We start from the raw sequence: 14,838 nt of genomic DNA on the forward strand, positions 1-14,838 counted from the left end.
TCTATTGCAGAAATGAAGCCAGAACTCTGAATGAGGGGTCACGGAGGGGACCTGCAAACCTCCATTTTTCAACCTCCATCCCAAACTGAGGAGCCTGAAGTCTCCTGCCCCCCACAATCCCAGGACTTGTGAGTCTCAGGACTGAGAGGAGGTCATCCTCCTCCCTCCTTCCCCCAAAGCCCCCCAACTGTCCCTTTCTTGCCAAGAGTCACTTCCTCTATTCATTAGTTGCTGGGAATGTGTGGGGTGGGGACACCTCTGGCCTCACGGAGGAGGGATTAGGACAGGAACACAGAGAAGAATTTCTTTATTGCAGAAGCTGTGAACATGTTAGTGCTGGTTCCTGTCCCGACAGAGAAACTGGGGACACAGGTCGTGAGCCTTGTTCAGGAGGCTGTCCTTGGAGCTCCAAAGCCAGGCCTGGGTGCGGGGGACCAGGTCCCTCAGGTGGTCATCATAGTATGTCTGCACAAAGCCCTGGAAAGTGCTGGGGACCCTGCAGGAGAAGGGACATCACAACTGAGACCCCCAACTACCCCCAAGACTGGCCCGTTCACCCCTCCTCCCTCAGATTCAAGAGTCCAGGCCCCCAGCCCCTCCTCCCTCAGACCCAGAAGCCCAGGCCCCCAGCCCCTCCTCCAGGAGTTGAGTCTCCCAGCCTCTCCTGCGCATACTCACTGGAACCACTGCCACTTCTCTCTAGTTTTTGTCACCAGCGGTTCCATCAAGTTCTTCACTGTGTTCCGCACCTTGTTCCAGGAACTACCCACTAGCTCTTGTGGGGGACTTGGGGTTCCAGCAAGCACTATTTTTTGGCATTCTAGGTGAGACCAGGGGCAACTTGGGTAGGCTGGAATCTCAGAACCCTACCTCCTCCCCTTTTTTCCATGCTCACTGTCACTGTCCCTACTGGTGACCCAAGGTCAGCCCCTTGCCAGTCTTCTCATCACTGGCCTTCACCTTCTTGTATGTCCCTCTGACCATTTGCCCCCCTTCAGCCATTGGTCATCTCCTTTCACCCTCTGTGCCCATGGTCCTTCCAGTCACCCCTCTGTCTGCCTGGAGTTTTCTCCCTCTGTCTGTCACCCCGCCTCACTGCCTGATCTTGCCGCCCCTTCTGTTCTCCTGTGGCCCCCATACCCTCTGAACTACCTCCGCAGGCAATGGAGGGAGAGCACAGGATTTTCTGCCCCCAGGATTGGAGGTTGGCAAGGCGGTGCTGTCAGTCCCTCCTGGTGGACACGTCACTTCCTTGCACCCACCTGTCTGTCCTGTGCCCACACACCTGAGCAAAGCCTCAGCTACAGAGAGTAGCCATCACACGGGTACATATGTACACACACATGCAAAGGCACCCACGTGACCTGTGGTGCACCCTCGGCCAATGATTTAACCTCTTCAAGACTCAGTTTCCCTTTCTGTAGAAGGGGATAATGATCAGACCTACCTCCTAGGGTTATGGTGGGAATTCAGAGTGAACACGCGTAAGGCACTTGGAATGGTGCCTTGCACGTTGTAGGCGTTATATAAGTGTTAAAACTTTAAGTGTAGGTACACGACCCAGATATAGTCACACCAGTATGCAGACACCCTCACCCATGTCCTACACGCAAACCTTTTGCACACACATTTACCACGGCTTCATACAAACACAAATGCAAGAGCACTGTCAGTTGCTCCATCCTCACATACACACCCCACACACGGCTGCCACTGACACATACTTGCAGACACTCACACACATCTTCATATTACGAAGCACACAAGCTCCGTACCCATGTCTGCAAACTACACTGCATGTCACATAGTCACAGTTGCACTCACACCCCACACTGCTATGGGGTCCCCACACCCACCCCCCCTCCCCGCTCCTCCTCACCCACAGTGCAGGCCAGGACCACAACGCAGAGGCAGAGGAAGGGCAGGGCCCAGGGCCTGTGTCCAGAGCGCAACATTTCTGGGGGCTCTGTCCCTCTGTGCTCAGTACTCCAGGCTGGGGGAGGGGGAGGGGGAGGCTGCACAGAGCAGAGCCCTCCCCTGGCCGCCTCCCCACGCCTCTTGGCAGGGACTTCAGAGGGGCCCAGGTGACAGAAACAATCAGAGGCTATGCCCGCCCCTGCTGGCCTCCCTCCTTCCTACCCTCCCCGCACCCTGGCCTGACAGGTGAAGGCAGAATGCTCTTCGCCCTCCTGCCCAGCACCTGATTCAAATCCTGGCTCCACCTCACACTACAGCCCCTCAGAACTGTCTGGCCTCGGTTTCCTGCTGTGTAAAATGGTCCTGCTTCAGGCAGGACATTAATTCAATGAAATGATATAAGGAAAGGTCTTAATATGGAGCCTGGCAATGAAGATGCTCACAGATCCTAGCTGTTTATGGTGATTACTTTCATCTGTTGGCTACAGGGCCAGACACACCCTCACCGCATGGCCTGGGCAAATACATTCCCTTCTCTGGGCCTCAGTGTTTTCATCTGTAAAATGGGGATGGTAATAAGCACCTGCCTCGCATATTTCATGGGTGAGGCCCTGGAGGGAAAGCTCCAGATGCTCATAGTTGGAGGTTGTCAACATCAGATTCGGGCCCAATGTTAGACAGAAAGAAAAGGAGCCTTTTTCTCCTGGAGAACCCAACCACAAGCCAGGGTCCAAGGCTCGGCCAGGGGACCATGGGTTGCAGTCCTTGGTCTAGGGTTGCCAGATAAAATACAGGATGCCCAGTGACACTGGAATTTCAGATAAATAATGCATTTTATTTCTATGTCCCATGAAATATTTGGAAATTATACTAAAAATTATTTGTTGTTTACCTGAAACTCAAATCTCACCTAGGCATCCTATGCTTTTAGGTGGTGCATCTGACTACCCTATCTTGGTCACAATCGGAATGACTGAACAGGACGGTTCTGACGCAGAGGCCTCCAGCAGAATGCTGGGTATTCCCATGATCCCAGCATGGGCTCTGGCACACAGTAGGTGTTCAACAAATATTCTCTGGCGCTCCTCACTAGCAATAATCAGCAAAATACAACCTCCTAGAGTTTCCGTCTGGGGTGATGTAGGAGTTCCAGAAATGGATGGTGGTGATGGTTGCACAATGTTGTGACTGTACTTAATGCCACTGAACTGTACACCTAAAAATGGTCAAAATGGAAACTTTTGTGTTATGTATCTTACCATAATAATAAGAAAAGAAAAAGAAAAAATTCACCATGCATTGTGTTATAAGAAGCAGCATGGTGTGTGGTTCAGAGGCTGGATCTGTATCTTTCCAGCTGTGTGACCTGGTGCAAGTTGCTTAACCTCCCTGGGCCTGTTTCTTCACCCATGTGAATGGGGGTCATGGACTACCTGCCCAGGAGAGTAGAGGAGACTGCTTACGTAAAGTGCTGTGAACAGTGCCAGATACGCCACAAAGGTGCGCAGGCAGTGTCAGCTGCTGTTTACTAAACTTGTGTTTCCTGAGCACATGCTATACATCAGATGCCTTAGCAGGGCTTTAGTGTATGAAGTCATTGAACTAACTCATAACAGCTCTATCTGTATCATTCCCACTTTGCAAATAAGGAAACTGAAGCTGCAGAAGCGGGATGAGGCCGCTTATCCCGGGCTCCTCAACCAGCAAGTGGGGAATTTGAACCCGGCCATCTCACACGGCCTAGCTAAGCCAGGGCAACCTCTGCCCCACCTCCCACCGGAATCCTAGAGGGCCAGAGGGAGGTTGGAGCAGGGCATGGGGTGGGCCTTGGGGGAGGTCTCTGACCCCTGTTCCAGCTCCAAGGTCAGCGTGGGCTGTTTGCTGTTTGCTTCTTGCAATGTTTGTCCATCTCAGGGACAGGAACAGGCTGAAGGTCGTCCAGGGTGGACCTCAGAGGCAGCTCAAAAACAACTTCGGGGGGGGGATGGGTGCAAAGAGGTCATGAGGAGGGAGTGGGGTTTGCTGTGGTAGGCTCTGAGACCCCGAAGTGTGCGTCTGCCCCTGAGTTTGAGGCTCTCTTCAAAAGCAGAATGTACGCTCCCTCCATGAACTGCTCCTCCATCTGTCTGGACTTCAGCCTGACAGCTTTCCATGGGCTTCTGAAAAGCCTTGAAAAAGAAATTGAAGGACTCGAAAATGCTAGAAAAAATGGCTGAGTAAAACTTCGTAATTGTTCAATGAAATCGGTAGAGAATATACTCTTAACGCTAACTAGCCAACTGTAGCACAACTCCTCATGCGATTGATGTCTGCTGAGGAAGGTGGGTGCATTTCAATCTGCTGAATATGATGGGAATGAGGCCTGGGACCGGGCCAGAACGTTCCTCGGGGGGACTCAGGGAAGAGGAAAGTGGGGTGAAGAAGAATGTGCCCCTGGCACCCCCACCTGGGTTTAAGTCCTGGCTCTACCTACTTTTGGCCGTGACATCACAAAGTGATTTTAGCCTTCTGTGCCTCAGTTTCTTCCTCTCTAAGACAGGGTCAGTGACAACATGTGCCTCAGAGGGATTTTGTGAAAATCTAATATTTAGGGTTTTTTGTTTTTTATTTTCAGATTTACCTACTTGTTTCACCAAATATTATTGAGTCCCTGCACCAGTCCCAGTCCTGTGCTAGGCTATGTCTGGGGACACAGTGGTGACAACAGCCCTAGCCCTGTCCTCCTGGGGCTCACAGTCCAGTGGGGGAGACAGACCAGTCACCAGGCAGTGATGACTCAGAGTGGGCAGGGCTGGGATGGAGATCCTTGACCCAGTGTGGGGGTCAAGGAGGGCTTCCTGGAGGAGGGGACATCAATGTTGAGACTTGGAGGGTAGGGATTGTGTCGGTCTCTTTCAGGGCTCTAGCCCATGTCTTATCCTTGCCCTCTTCCATATCCCCCTTCATTATCCATTGAAAGTGTAATAAACCCCTACTGATTGCACTGTGCTGAATCACCCCAGTCCCTTATCTTGGGCAGCCCACCAGGGAAGAGTATAGCATAGCACAGTGACAGCCCCAGGCTGGGGGTCCCATCCAGTACTCTACTTCCTGGCTGTGTGACCTTGCACAAGTGACTTTACCTCTCTGGACTTCAGTGCCCTCATGGGGTTACTAGAACCCAGCTTTCACAGTTCTTCTGAGAATTCTTTTGAGATCACGAAGTCCAAAATCCTCAGCACAGGGCAAGTAGAGAATGTGCAACGCATTTGAGTCCTGCTTCTCTTTCCCCAAGGTGCAACCCCCACCCTGTCCCATAGCCCTGCCGCACAGCAAAGAAGCACTCAGAATTCTCTACAGAATTTTTATTGGTGGTGATGGGGTGGGGACATGAGGCCTCATGGAGGAAGTCCTGGCACAGGCACGAGGATGTGGGAAATTCAGAGCCCCCTTCCAGGACACGGTCGCAGAGTAGAGGGGAAGCCTTCCTGGTGTTCAAGAGAAAGTAGTTTTGAATTTTTCCTTTACTTTGCTGTATGTCTCTGAAAACCAGTTCCTATAGGGAGAAATGGGGGAGGGTTTACTGTGTTTTGCCTCCCCCAGGATGCCCAGATCCTACTCCCTACCTGACTCCCTGATCTCATCCTTCCCCCAAGAAAAGAGCAGGTATCTCCCCATCTGTGGGCTAAGGAGGAGCGCTGGGCTGAGTGACCCAACGTCTGTGCTTCAGTTTCCCAGATGCACCAGAGGTCCTTAAAGTCAGAACACGTTACCCAGGCCTGGCTTTCAAGGCCTGCCATTTCTTGCTACCAACCCTTTCTCTAAGCCTGCTCATGCCCTAGCTGTCCCCTTTTCATTCAAAAGCACTTTTCAGCTCCCCCTGCCTTTGCCCTGTCTGTTTCCCTTGCAGTGACTGCCACCCTCTCCTTGATTATCTACAGATCTTCCTACCTCAGGACCTTTAAACATTCACCCTCCACAGGGAACATTCTCTCCAAATTTCTCAGCCAGGCTGGATTGTCCTCATCAATGAGATCTCAATTTAAAGTGCTATCTCTTCAGAGAAGACCCAGTCACCAAGTCTACAAAAGCCCCTCCCCAGTCCTTGGTAATTTACACCCACCCTTTTTATCTTCTCAGTGCTTAGCTCTATCTGGGCTGATCTCTTGGAAATTCACTGGTTTATTGTCTGTTCCCCCAGCCTTTCCCTCTCCTTTTCACAGGGACTTTGTTCATCACTCTTACTCCCCACGTCAAAACAGTTCCTGGCACTTTGTAGATGCTCAATTACTATTTGTTCATGAATAAATGATTCTCTAACTCACCAAATGGAGCCAATGTTGGTTAAATACTGTGCTGATCCTTTCCAATGTGCCAGGCGCTATGCTATGCAAGTGCTCTGGTGTAGCCCCGCCTCAGAGAACCACTCATTTCACAGATGAGGAAACTGAGGCTCGTGACCACACAGGAAGTAGTGAGTCTTTGCCAGCTTGTGGACCCAGGTCTGTCCGACCCCCAAGCCTAGGTCTTTCACCACGACTCAGGACTATGTCTACAGTGTGGCTGGACAGAGGAGTCAGGGAACCTGTCCCCCAAGTCTGAGCACTCTGAGATCCAGCTGTGTGACCACAGGGACTTTGTCGGTTTTACAGTCTGTTAATCAATACACCCCCGCCCTCCCATGCCCCGGGAAGAGTCCTAACCTGGTCTTCTTAGGAAAATCGCTCTGTTTGATGTGTTCAATGGCTAACCGGACCTTCTCCTCCAGGGCATTTTTCAACTCCTTCAGTTTGCCCGGGATGCTGCTGGAGTGGTCCGGCTGGCTTGCAGCTGAGCATATCCAGAAAATGGGCAGGGGTGCAACAATTTCAGTTTTGGGATCCCTTAAGATGAGCTTCCAGGGACAGAAAAGGAGACCCTTGAATGTGATTCTTGGAGATCATGGCATTAGAATGGGGGGGGGGGGGGCGTCACTGGAGCAACCCAAATGGTATTCAAACAGCTGAGTATTGCCTTACCTTCAGCACTGGACCCATCTCCCCACCCCTTTCCGGCTGTAAAAGCAAGACAGCCAATCCCAAGGGATGAGAGTCCTTATGTGATTGGTAGCTAGGGCTTTCCTGGGCAGATCTGTCAACTGCTGGTACACTTTGAGAGAACCCTGAGAACCTACCTGGCCTGGTGGGAGTGGGGGTGATCAGTGGATGATAGGGGATCCAGGGCACAGGAGGGGCCCCAGAGCTCTCAAGGGTCCTCTAAGCCTGGACTCCAGGCCCATGGCCAGATTCAAGCTCCCAAATCTCAAATCTCAGATTCCCAGATTTTCCTATTCCACTTTTACCTTCTGAAACCATCGCCAGAACCACCACCAGGACCGGAAGCGACAGGATGAGCCTCATGGCGAGGCCGTAGGGGTACTGTGGAGGCAGAGATGGGGGCAGGGGTGATCAATGGCAGCCCTCCTCCCTCTCCCAAGGTCCCTCTACCCCTTTTCTTGTGCTCTTGGTATGTGTGTGTGTGGGGGTTCCTTGGGGGGTCCCTCCCGGGCACCGAGCACCAACCTGGATCAATCGCTGGACAGCACAGGTAGCAGATACCAGTCTGGCCTGGCCCGGCCTTTATTGACTGGGGAGAGGGTGGGGCAGATTAATCTCCCTCCCCCTGGCACCTGCCTCCCTGTACCCACCCACCTTTTCCTCTTCCATCTCTCGCTGGTGGGGGTGGGGGTCAGGTGGGGCACAACCAAGACCCTTAGCCTGAAGCCTCTTGCTGTTCTTTACTCTCACCTCCAAATCTCTCTGACTGCTGGGGGGGACCTCAGCCTGAGCCCCTTGCCCCTCAGGGGACAGCCTTCACTCTCTCCCCTCCTGCTTAACACTCTTCTCCCAACCTCAGGGCGGGGTGCAGTGGGGGATGGTGGGGGGGGTGTCTCAGTAACTCTGTTACTCAGTAACTCAATTCTCACTGTGTCCCCAGGCCACCTCTCCCACCCCCGCCCCCTTCTTAGCAAGCCTCTTCAACTCAAACAACTCTTACATCCACATCTGTGGGGGGCACACAGTCTGCCCCCACACTCCTACCCCCCATCCCTCTTCCATTCTCACTTTCAGACTAGCCCTTCAAGGCCCCCCTTCCTTGCATCTGGCAGCATCCCAGGCCTTTCCGGATGCTCCCTGGAGTCTGTCTTCACAGCCCCCATTCTCCCTTTTGGGGATGGGTTTTTTCAGCCTATCTAAACCACACAACCTCATCTGCAAGGCTTCTAGTGTGTGCCCCTTCATCTATTCCACCAGGCCCCTGGCACCTTTCATCGCCCCTGCTACTCTCCAAGCCTCCAGGGCCCCTGTAAACACTCCATCTGCTCTTCTTCACCGTCTCAGGCCCCTGCTGGCCCCAAACCCCCACCCATGTCACCGTTCCTAGCAAACACTACATCTATTCCCCAGGGCTGGAGTCCAATGCTTCCTCCACTCTTCTTCAGCTGCCTTTGACCGCCAGTGACCCCTGGCAGCTCGGGGGAGGGTGGCCGCAGGCCCCAGACTCTAGGTTGGCTGGCCTTGTTCCCCCACAACCACGTGTCAGCCTGGGGGCCAGGGGGAATGGTTGTGAAAGGGGTGCACAGACCAGACCCTGGCAGGATTGCAACACCCCTCTGGCCAGCTCAGCAGCTTCCAGTCTGTCTGTCCCCAGCTGTCTTCCCTCAGGAGTCCAGCACCTCCCAGACAGCCACTCAAACGTCTACTCCCCTCCGTTCCCCACCCCACAAAAATAGAACTATGCTTTTCCAGTCTCATCCTCAGCACAACTCTAGGGGTTTCCGTTTACACATGGGGAAACTGAGGCATAGCCAAGGAACATTCAATGGCTAATTGTGCCTGTGTGGGCTCTCTGTCCCTCCCCTTCCCTGACTCCAGGCTGTCTCCGGATCCCTGCCGGAGTCAGTCTCCACCCCATAGCACCCCCTGCCAGCCTGTTTCCCAAAGCTCTTTGTCTACCCCTTGTCCCACCTCTTAGACCTGACTGGGGCTACAGTGAGGTGGGACACCCCTCTGCTCAGACATGTCTTCAGGAGTGATGAGAATTCAAATTCATCTCTTCAAGTGAGAGACGTGGCTGGTGCCACCTCCCTTGTTGACATCTGGGGAAACTGAGGCTCCAGGAGGGCTCAGCTCCTGCTTCAGGGCACATAGTGAGTCATTAGGAGGCTTGGCTGGGACCAGGCCCCCTGCCTCTGAGCCCACTGACCCTTCCCCTCCTCACTCAGCCCCAGCTGAGTCAAGAAAAAGGGGCCCCTGGGAGACACAAGCTCCAGCCCTGGCCTGTCCCCTTAGGGGGGAACCTTGCTCCTCCTCCCAGCCCTGAATTCCAGGGTCAGATCCTCGGGTGTTTCTTCTCTGTTCTCTCTCCAGCCGGTTGCTGGGCGAGAAGGAATGAGAATGAGGGTAGGGGACAGGGAAGCACAGCAAAGGGAAAAGGGACTTGCTTACCCAGAGGGAAGAAGAAAGGCAGAGGGCTCAAGTGCAACAGAATGGCCAGAGGACAAACCCTCAAGGAGCAGGAAGGGAAAAAAACAAACAAGCTGGCCCAGGGCAAGAGAAACCAGAGGGGGTTGAGATAAAAGATCTAGGTGGAAGAAAACAGGAAGGCAGAAAAATGAAGCATCTCAGTGAGAGCAGGATAGACAGAGGCCAGGAGAGGGAAGGAGGCAGAATCAGCTAACCCTGGATAAAGAGAGGAGGAAAAAGTTAAAATGGCTTCATGATGGCCGTGGTCTCAGGTATTTTGAGTCACGACTCCATGAAACTGGGCAAACCAGGGCTCAAAGAGGTTGGTTGCTTTTGCCCACAGTACTCATGGGCAACTGCAGGATTTAACCCAGGGGTGGATTTGTTCTAGAACTACATCTCAGAGACAGAATGGAAAGAGGCAGAGGAGAGTGAGCAGCAGAGGAGGCAGAATACCTCAGAAAGGGACAGAAGGAAGCAAAGACTGAGAGTTAAAAGAGGAGACACAAAGAAATAGACACACACACGGGCAGAGGGGACAAGACCGAGAACTTGCGTGAGGAAGGAGAAACTGAGGCTGGAGCTGTGAGAAATCACTCAGATACCCAGCCCCTGCTGTGAAACTTGCTGAATCTTTATTAAGTCAGGACCCCCCAGGGGGACAGTGGGGTCAGTACAGGGCCTCCTCCAGGATGGGGGAGGCAGTAGGCACAGGGTGGCAGGAGTGGGGCCCACCAGTTGACATGCCTGGCACTCAGTGGTTCTCACTGGGCGCAGGAGTGGGGATGGTGTCCAAGGTGGACTGCATCTTCTCCATCAGCCCCACCCACTGGCTCTGCATGTTTTCCACTAGGGGCTGGAACCAGTTCTTGAGGCGGGCCTGGAAAGCCTCGGCCTCTAGGCGTATCTGGATGGCCTGTTCCTCCACCTTGGTCTTCAACTCTTCCATCTGATCACGCATGTCGTCCAGGCGGTCCCGGGCCCGAGTGCCCAACGACTCTAGCTGCCCACGCAGCTGCTGGCCCCAGGCCTCAGCCCGCTCCCGCAGCGGCTGGCCGATAGTGATGGCCCGCAAGCGACCCTGATCCACTAGTGGCAGGAGGCGCTCGCGGATGGTGCCAACCCCACGCTCAGCGCCCTCGCGGGCCCCAGCTTGATACAAGGCCAGGCGCTTCTGCAGGTCTTCAGCGTCGCGGAGCAGCCGCTTGCGCAGCTTGCGCAGGTGAGAGAAGAGGCGGCTCCGCAGGTCGTCGGTGCTCTGGCCAAGCATCGTCCGCGCCTCACTGCGGTACTGCGCCAGGCGGGTGCGCACGTCCTCCATGTCAGATTGTAGCCGGGCCTGCGCTGCCTGCAGCTCCTTGGTCAGCCGATCCTGTGTCTCCTGGGCCAAGGGGCCCAGCTGCTCCTCCAGCTCCTTCCTGTAAGCCTTCACCTCCTTCATGGTTTCTTCTATCAGCACCCTGCGGGCCGGAGGACCGGAGGGAGTGAGCGTGTGTGGAGAGCGAGACAAAGGGAGAAAGAAGGGATGGGGAGGGCAAGATGAGGATAGAGTCAGAGAGAACCCAAAGGGGAGGAGGGGGCAAGAGAAAACAAAAGGGAAGAGTATGAGCAACTGAGCTAGAAGGCAGGGAGACAGAAAGGAACATGCCAGACAGGAAGAGCTAAGAAAAAATCAGAGGTAAAGGGGCCGGCCCAGTGGCTCAGGTGGTTAGAGCTCCGTGCTCCTAACTCCAAAGGCTGCCAGTTCGATTCCCACATGGGCCAGCGGGCTCTCAACCACAAGGTTGCCAGTTCAACTCCTCAAGTCCCGCAAGGGATGGTGGGCTCTGCCCCCTGCAACTAAGATTGAACACGGGACCTTGAGCTGAGCTGCCGCTGAGCTCCCGGATGGCTCAGTTGATTGGAGCATGGGCTCTCAACCACAAGGTTGCCAATTCGATTCCTCAGAGTCCCACAAGGGATGGTGGGCTGTGCCCCCTGCAACTAGAAAAAAACGGCAACTGGACCTGGAGTTGAGCTGCGCCCTCCACAACCAAGATTGAAAGGCTAACAACTGGACTTAGAAAAAAGGCCTGGAAGTACACACTGTTCCCCAATAAAGTCCTGTTCCCCTTCCCCAATAAAAATCTTAAAAAAGAAAGAAAATCAGAGGTAAAGCTAGGAGTTCAAAATGGAAAAAGGAAGCAAGAAATGAACAGAGCCCCCCCCCCCCCCAAGAACTGGTGAAAGGGACAGAAAGAAACCCAGACCAGTGGAAGGTGAGGTTCCAGAAGGAACTGCCCACCAGGAGGGTCAGGGGCTAGGGCGGAGACACTCACGTCAGTTCCTCGGTGACCTGGGTGCTGAGCAGCTCATCTTGAACCTTGCTAGACAGGGTCTGCACCCAGCGCAGGTAATCCCGGAAACGGCCCAGCGCCTGCTCCCAGGGCTTGTTGGGCTGCCACTCTGCTGGCTCCTGCCCCAGCTTCATCTCCTCCTCCACATCAGCCTGGCATCCTGTGTGGAGCAAGGTCACAGCCATCAGAGTGCTCTGCCCCCTCCCCCCCGGCACAGAGTAGGTGCTCCACAAATGCTTGTGCAGGTCTTCAGAACACGGGTGGGCAGGGAGGGAGTGGAAGGACAGCCAGCCTGTTTCATCTCTTGACAAGCACCTACTGGGTGTCTCTGTGTGCTCTGAGCAGGGCCATGTGGGGGTGATGGAGAATAAAGATACAGCTGAGACTTATGCAGCACTCAATGCCTGCCTGACAACAATGCATTATAAACTGTTATAACTCCCATTTTAAGGATGGGGAAACTGAGGCCCAGACAGAGTAAAACAGCTGCTCAGTCAGGGAATGTCAGAAGAGGCCTCAGACCTGGGCCTCCTCTCAAGGGGTAGAAAGTACTCAGGAACGGAAAGGTGGCAGGGGGTACAGGTGAGGAGGGGCGGGGGAGGGACAGGGAACCTGAGCAAGCCCGGCCCCATACCTGCCAGGAGAGTGACCACCAACGCAGCAAATAGAACCTTCATCTTTAGCGCAGGTATGGGTCAATCTAGGGGAGGGAGAAACTGTCAATCAACAGCCAGTGGGGGCTCCTCCCACCCAGAGAGCCCCACCCCCGGGCCTGGCCTTCCAAGCTTCAGATCGCATCACAAACATGTACAGCGAGGCCCCTGCATTGTGTTTAACTTCTTCATTGTCTTCTCCTGTCTCCTTCTCCCAGGTTGGCCTCCCCGCCAGAATTCCATCGCCCTCTCCTAGGGTTCAAATTCCATTCACCCTGCCCCCAATCCTGTGTGAGCCCGTTTGGCATTCTAAGTTCCAGCCTCACGTTCCTTGTTCTAGCTTCACATTTTAAGTTCCAACTTCACATCCAAGTGCCATCTTTCACATATTAGCTAAATGAATCCCCATTTTAAAATCCTCCCTCAATCAACACTCTAGCCACCTTGCCGCCACCCCTGAGCCTCCATTTAACAGCGATCTATGGACGAAGGGGGCACCGAGTAGGTACTACTGGGTGACAATTTGTGGGTTCTTGCTAGTCCTCATCTAGCTCTTCTACAAGTCCAGACGCTACCCCCACCCCGTCTAGCCGAGTCAGGATGCCCCTGTGGCCCACCCCTCCCCTAAGTCCAGTCCTCAGCCTGGTGCCTCATCCCCAGCTCATGCTTCCGTTCAGACCGGGGCATAGGGCAGTCACCTCCTCCATCTAGCCCATCCCCCACCTAAGTCCTGAGCTGGTCTCTGTGCCCCCAGTTCTGCTTCTCACCAGCTCCTGGGTAAGCGCGTCCTTCACCTCCGCTCTGGCTGAGTAGGACTCAGGGATCCCAAACTCCTCCAATTATAGGGCTCCCCCCTGCCCCGCCTACTCCTCCAGGGCTAGGGCGAGTTGGGCCAGCCCCCAGTCACGAGGTGGGCTGTTCTCCCCCTTCACACAGCGGAGGGGGAAAGAGGTGGGGCTTGGAGCCCTGTGATGCCCCCAGCCCTCATCAGGGGAGGTGACATCTCTTTTAGTAACCAGCACCCTCCTCTATTCGGTGGTGGTGGTGGTGGGGGCTGGGCATGGAAGGGGAAGGAGCAAGCAGCCGCTGAGAGCACCCCTTCCCCTGTGGATGGATAATTTGGGGAGGGGACTGGGGGCCAAAATCCTAGGTCAGAGGAAGGAGGGGCTGGGGCCTTGGATACCTGGGTCTGAGGGAGAAGGGGACGGGAGGCCCATGAGATGGGACAGGGTGGGGACAGTGTAATGCATCTACTGAAAGCCTAGGCTTTGAGTGAAATCTGGGTCTTAATCCTAGTTCCTTCTTTGGCTGTGACCTTAGGCACAGATGAGCGCCTCTGAGCCCGTCCGCATTTGTGAAATGAAAATCCAGCACTTCTCCCTAGCACAGGAGCCACCAAATATTGCACCTTTCCACACAGCTTGAAGCATTCATATTGCCTGGTTAGGACCAAAGACTCTGGACCCAAACTGCTGGGGCCTGAATCAGGGCTCTGCCAGTTGCCAGCTGTGTGACCTTGGGCAAATGACCAACCCTCTGAACATCCAGTTTCTTGGTCCAGAAAATCTGGGAAATAGCTGCATTTACACCATCGTTCGGTGATGCAACAAGCTACAGTTAATACCTCACTTAACCTTGTCATAATGGTTCTTGCAACTTTCGCAAAATGATGTATGATGATGAAACGAATTTTACCAGGGGCTAATTGATAGAAACAAGAGTCAAGTTCCAACCGCATCTCATCTTTACAAGGAAACAACGTTGAACAAAACGTTGAGAACCTGCTGTACCTGTGTATGAAGCACAGAGAACATCTCGAGCACACAGTGGGTCCTGTATTAGCCCTAACTGCTGAGTGGCCACGAGCATTCCAACAGTCACCTCCCTAGCTGCCCTGTTACATGAATCCAGCTGTTTCAGATGAGAAACCGCAGGTTCAGAGTTGAGGTGGCAAGGCCACACAAGTGGAGGAGCTGGGATTGAATTCCATGGGGTCAGAGGAGGCTGAATGCCTGGTCCCAGGAAGGGGGCCACAATACCAACCAGACCTGTTTGCTTTGGCCTCAGAGAGCGCTAACAGAGTGGGTGTTGTGGCTCCTCCAGGTAATAAGGGGTCTTCTCTGCCCAGCAGCCTCCCTCCCCATATCGTGTGGCAGACAGGGTTTCAGTTCCAGTCTGGAGGGGACAGAGGTGTTTACCTGAGCCTTAGGTGGGCCAAACCGATCCCTCCTCCTCCTGAGTCAGATGCCTGAGACACAGGTGATCCAACCTCCAACCCTCCATCCAGACCAGAGGCTCCAGCCCCTTCCCCAGGCCCAGAAGTCCTAAGCCCAAGCTCTTCTCCCCCATCAGGCACAGTTGATTCTGAAATCTTGCCAGGTGCTTGAATCCTTCATGAAACTTCTGGAAGCTCTGACCTCCCAGTCAGGAAAAAGTCCTAAAACCCTA

The 14,838-nt window shown here is 54.1% G+C and overlaps 3 protein-coding genes across 4 annotated transcripts; all 3 read right to left on the reverse strand.

The window, feature by feature from the left end:
- Window positions 1-290: 290 nt before the first annotated feature.
- Window positions 291-2,035, reverse strand: APOC4 (apolipoprotein C4). The gene is made up of 3 exons (XM_019754879.2): window positions 1,880-2,035; window positions 679-820; window positions 291-496 (listed from the first exon to the last, which is right to left on the reverse strand). The coding sequence occupies exons 1-3, from the start codon at window positions 1,953-1,955 to the stop codon at window positions 331-333; spliced, it is 384 nt and encodes a 127-aa protein (XP_019610438.1). The 5' UTR covers window positions 1,956-2,035; the 3' UTR covers window positions 291-330.
- A 3,211-nt stretch (window positions 2,036-5,246) lies between these two features.
- Window positions 5,247-7,527, reverse strand: APOC1 (apolipoprotein C1). The gene is made up of 4 exons (XM_019754794.2): window positions 7,458-7,527; window positions 7,238-7,313; window positions 6,600-6,726; window positions 5,247-5,452 (listed from the first exon to the last, which is right to left on the reverse strand). The coding sequence occupies exons 2-4, from the start codon at window positions 7,293-7,295 to the stop codon at window positions 5,392-5,394; spliced, it is 246 nt and encodes an 81-aa protein (XP_019610353.2). The 5' UTR covers window positions 7,296-7,313; window positions 7,458-7,527; the 3' UTR covers window positions 5,247-5,391.
- Window positions 7,528-10,014: 2,487 nt separating this feature from the next.
- APOE (apolipoprotein E) lies at window positions 10,015-13,249 on the reverse strand. 2 transcript variants are annotated; one of them, XM_019754845.2, is made up of 4 exons: window positions 13,158-13,249; window positions 12,372-12,437; window positions 11,720-11,897; window positions 10,015-10,861 (listed from the first exon to the last, which is right to left on the reverse strand). In XM_019754845.2, exons 2-4 carry the CDS (start codon window positions 12,412-12,414, stop codon window positions 10,156-10,158), a joined length of 927 nt encoding a protein of 308 aa, XP_019610404.1. In that variant the 5' UTR covers window positions 12,415-12,437; window positions 13,158-13,249; the 3' UTR covers window positions 10,015-10,155. The 2 variants fall into 2 exon arrangements, with proteins under 2 accessions (XP_019610404.1, XP_019610406.1); XM_019754847.2 differs by having other exon boundaries at window positions 13,114-13,198.
- Window positions 13,250-14,838: the final 1,589 nt, after the last annotated feature.

Source organism: Rhinolophus sinicus, linkage group LG11, assembly GCF_036562045.2.
Source record: "Rhinolophus sinicus isolate RSC01 linkage group LG11, ASM3656204v1, whole genome shotgun sequence".
Classification (NCBI taxonomy): Eukaryota; Metazoa; Chordata; class Mammalia; order Chiroptera; family Rhinolophidae; genus Rhinolophus; species Rhinolophus sinicus.

Excerpts from the sequence above, each read along its gene's own strand:
- APOC4 (XM_019754879.2), bottom strand. The coding sequence starts at position 1,955 with ATGTTGCGCTCTGGACACAGGCCCTGGGCCCTGCCCTTCCTCTGCCTC. Across the intron at positions 821-1,879 it reads GGTCCTGGCCTGCACTGTGG|AATGCCAAAAAATAGTGCTT; the intron begins GTGAGGAGGAGC and ends GGTCTCACCTAG. Across the intron at positions 497-678 it reads GAGAAGTGGCAGTGGTTCCA|GGTCCCCAGCACTTTCCAGG; the intron begins GTGAGTATGCGC and ends CTTCTCCTGCAG.
- APOC1 (XM_019754794.2), bottom strand. The coding sequence starts at position 7,295 with ATGAGGCTCATCCTGTCGCTTCCGGTCCTGGTGGTGGTTCTGGCGATG. Across the intron at positions 6,727-7,237 it reads TCTGGCGATGGTTTCAGAAG|CTGCAAGCCAGCCGGACCAC; the intron begins GTAAAAGTGGAA and ends GGATATGCTCAG. Across the intron at positions 5,453-6,599 it reads GATTTTCCTAAGAAGACCAG|GAACTGGTTTTCAGAGACAT; the intron begins GTTAGGACTCTT and ends TTCTCCCTATAG.
- APOE (XM_019754845.2), bottom strand. The coding sequence starts at position 12,414 with ATGAAGGTTCTATTTGCTGCGTTGGTGGTCACTCTCCTGGCAG. Across the intron at positions 11,898-12,371 it reads GGTGGTCACTCTCCTGGCAG|GATGCCAGGCTGATGTGGAG; the intron begins GTATGGGGCCGG and ends TGCTCCACACAG. Across the intron at positions 10,862-11,719 it reads CAGGTCACCGAGGAACTGAC|GGTGCTGATAGAAGAAACCA; the intron begins GTGAGTGTCTCC and ends TCCGGCCCGCAG.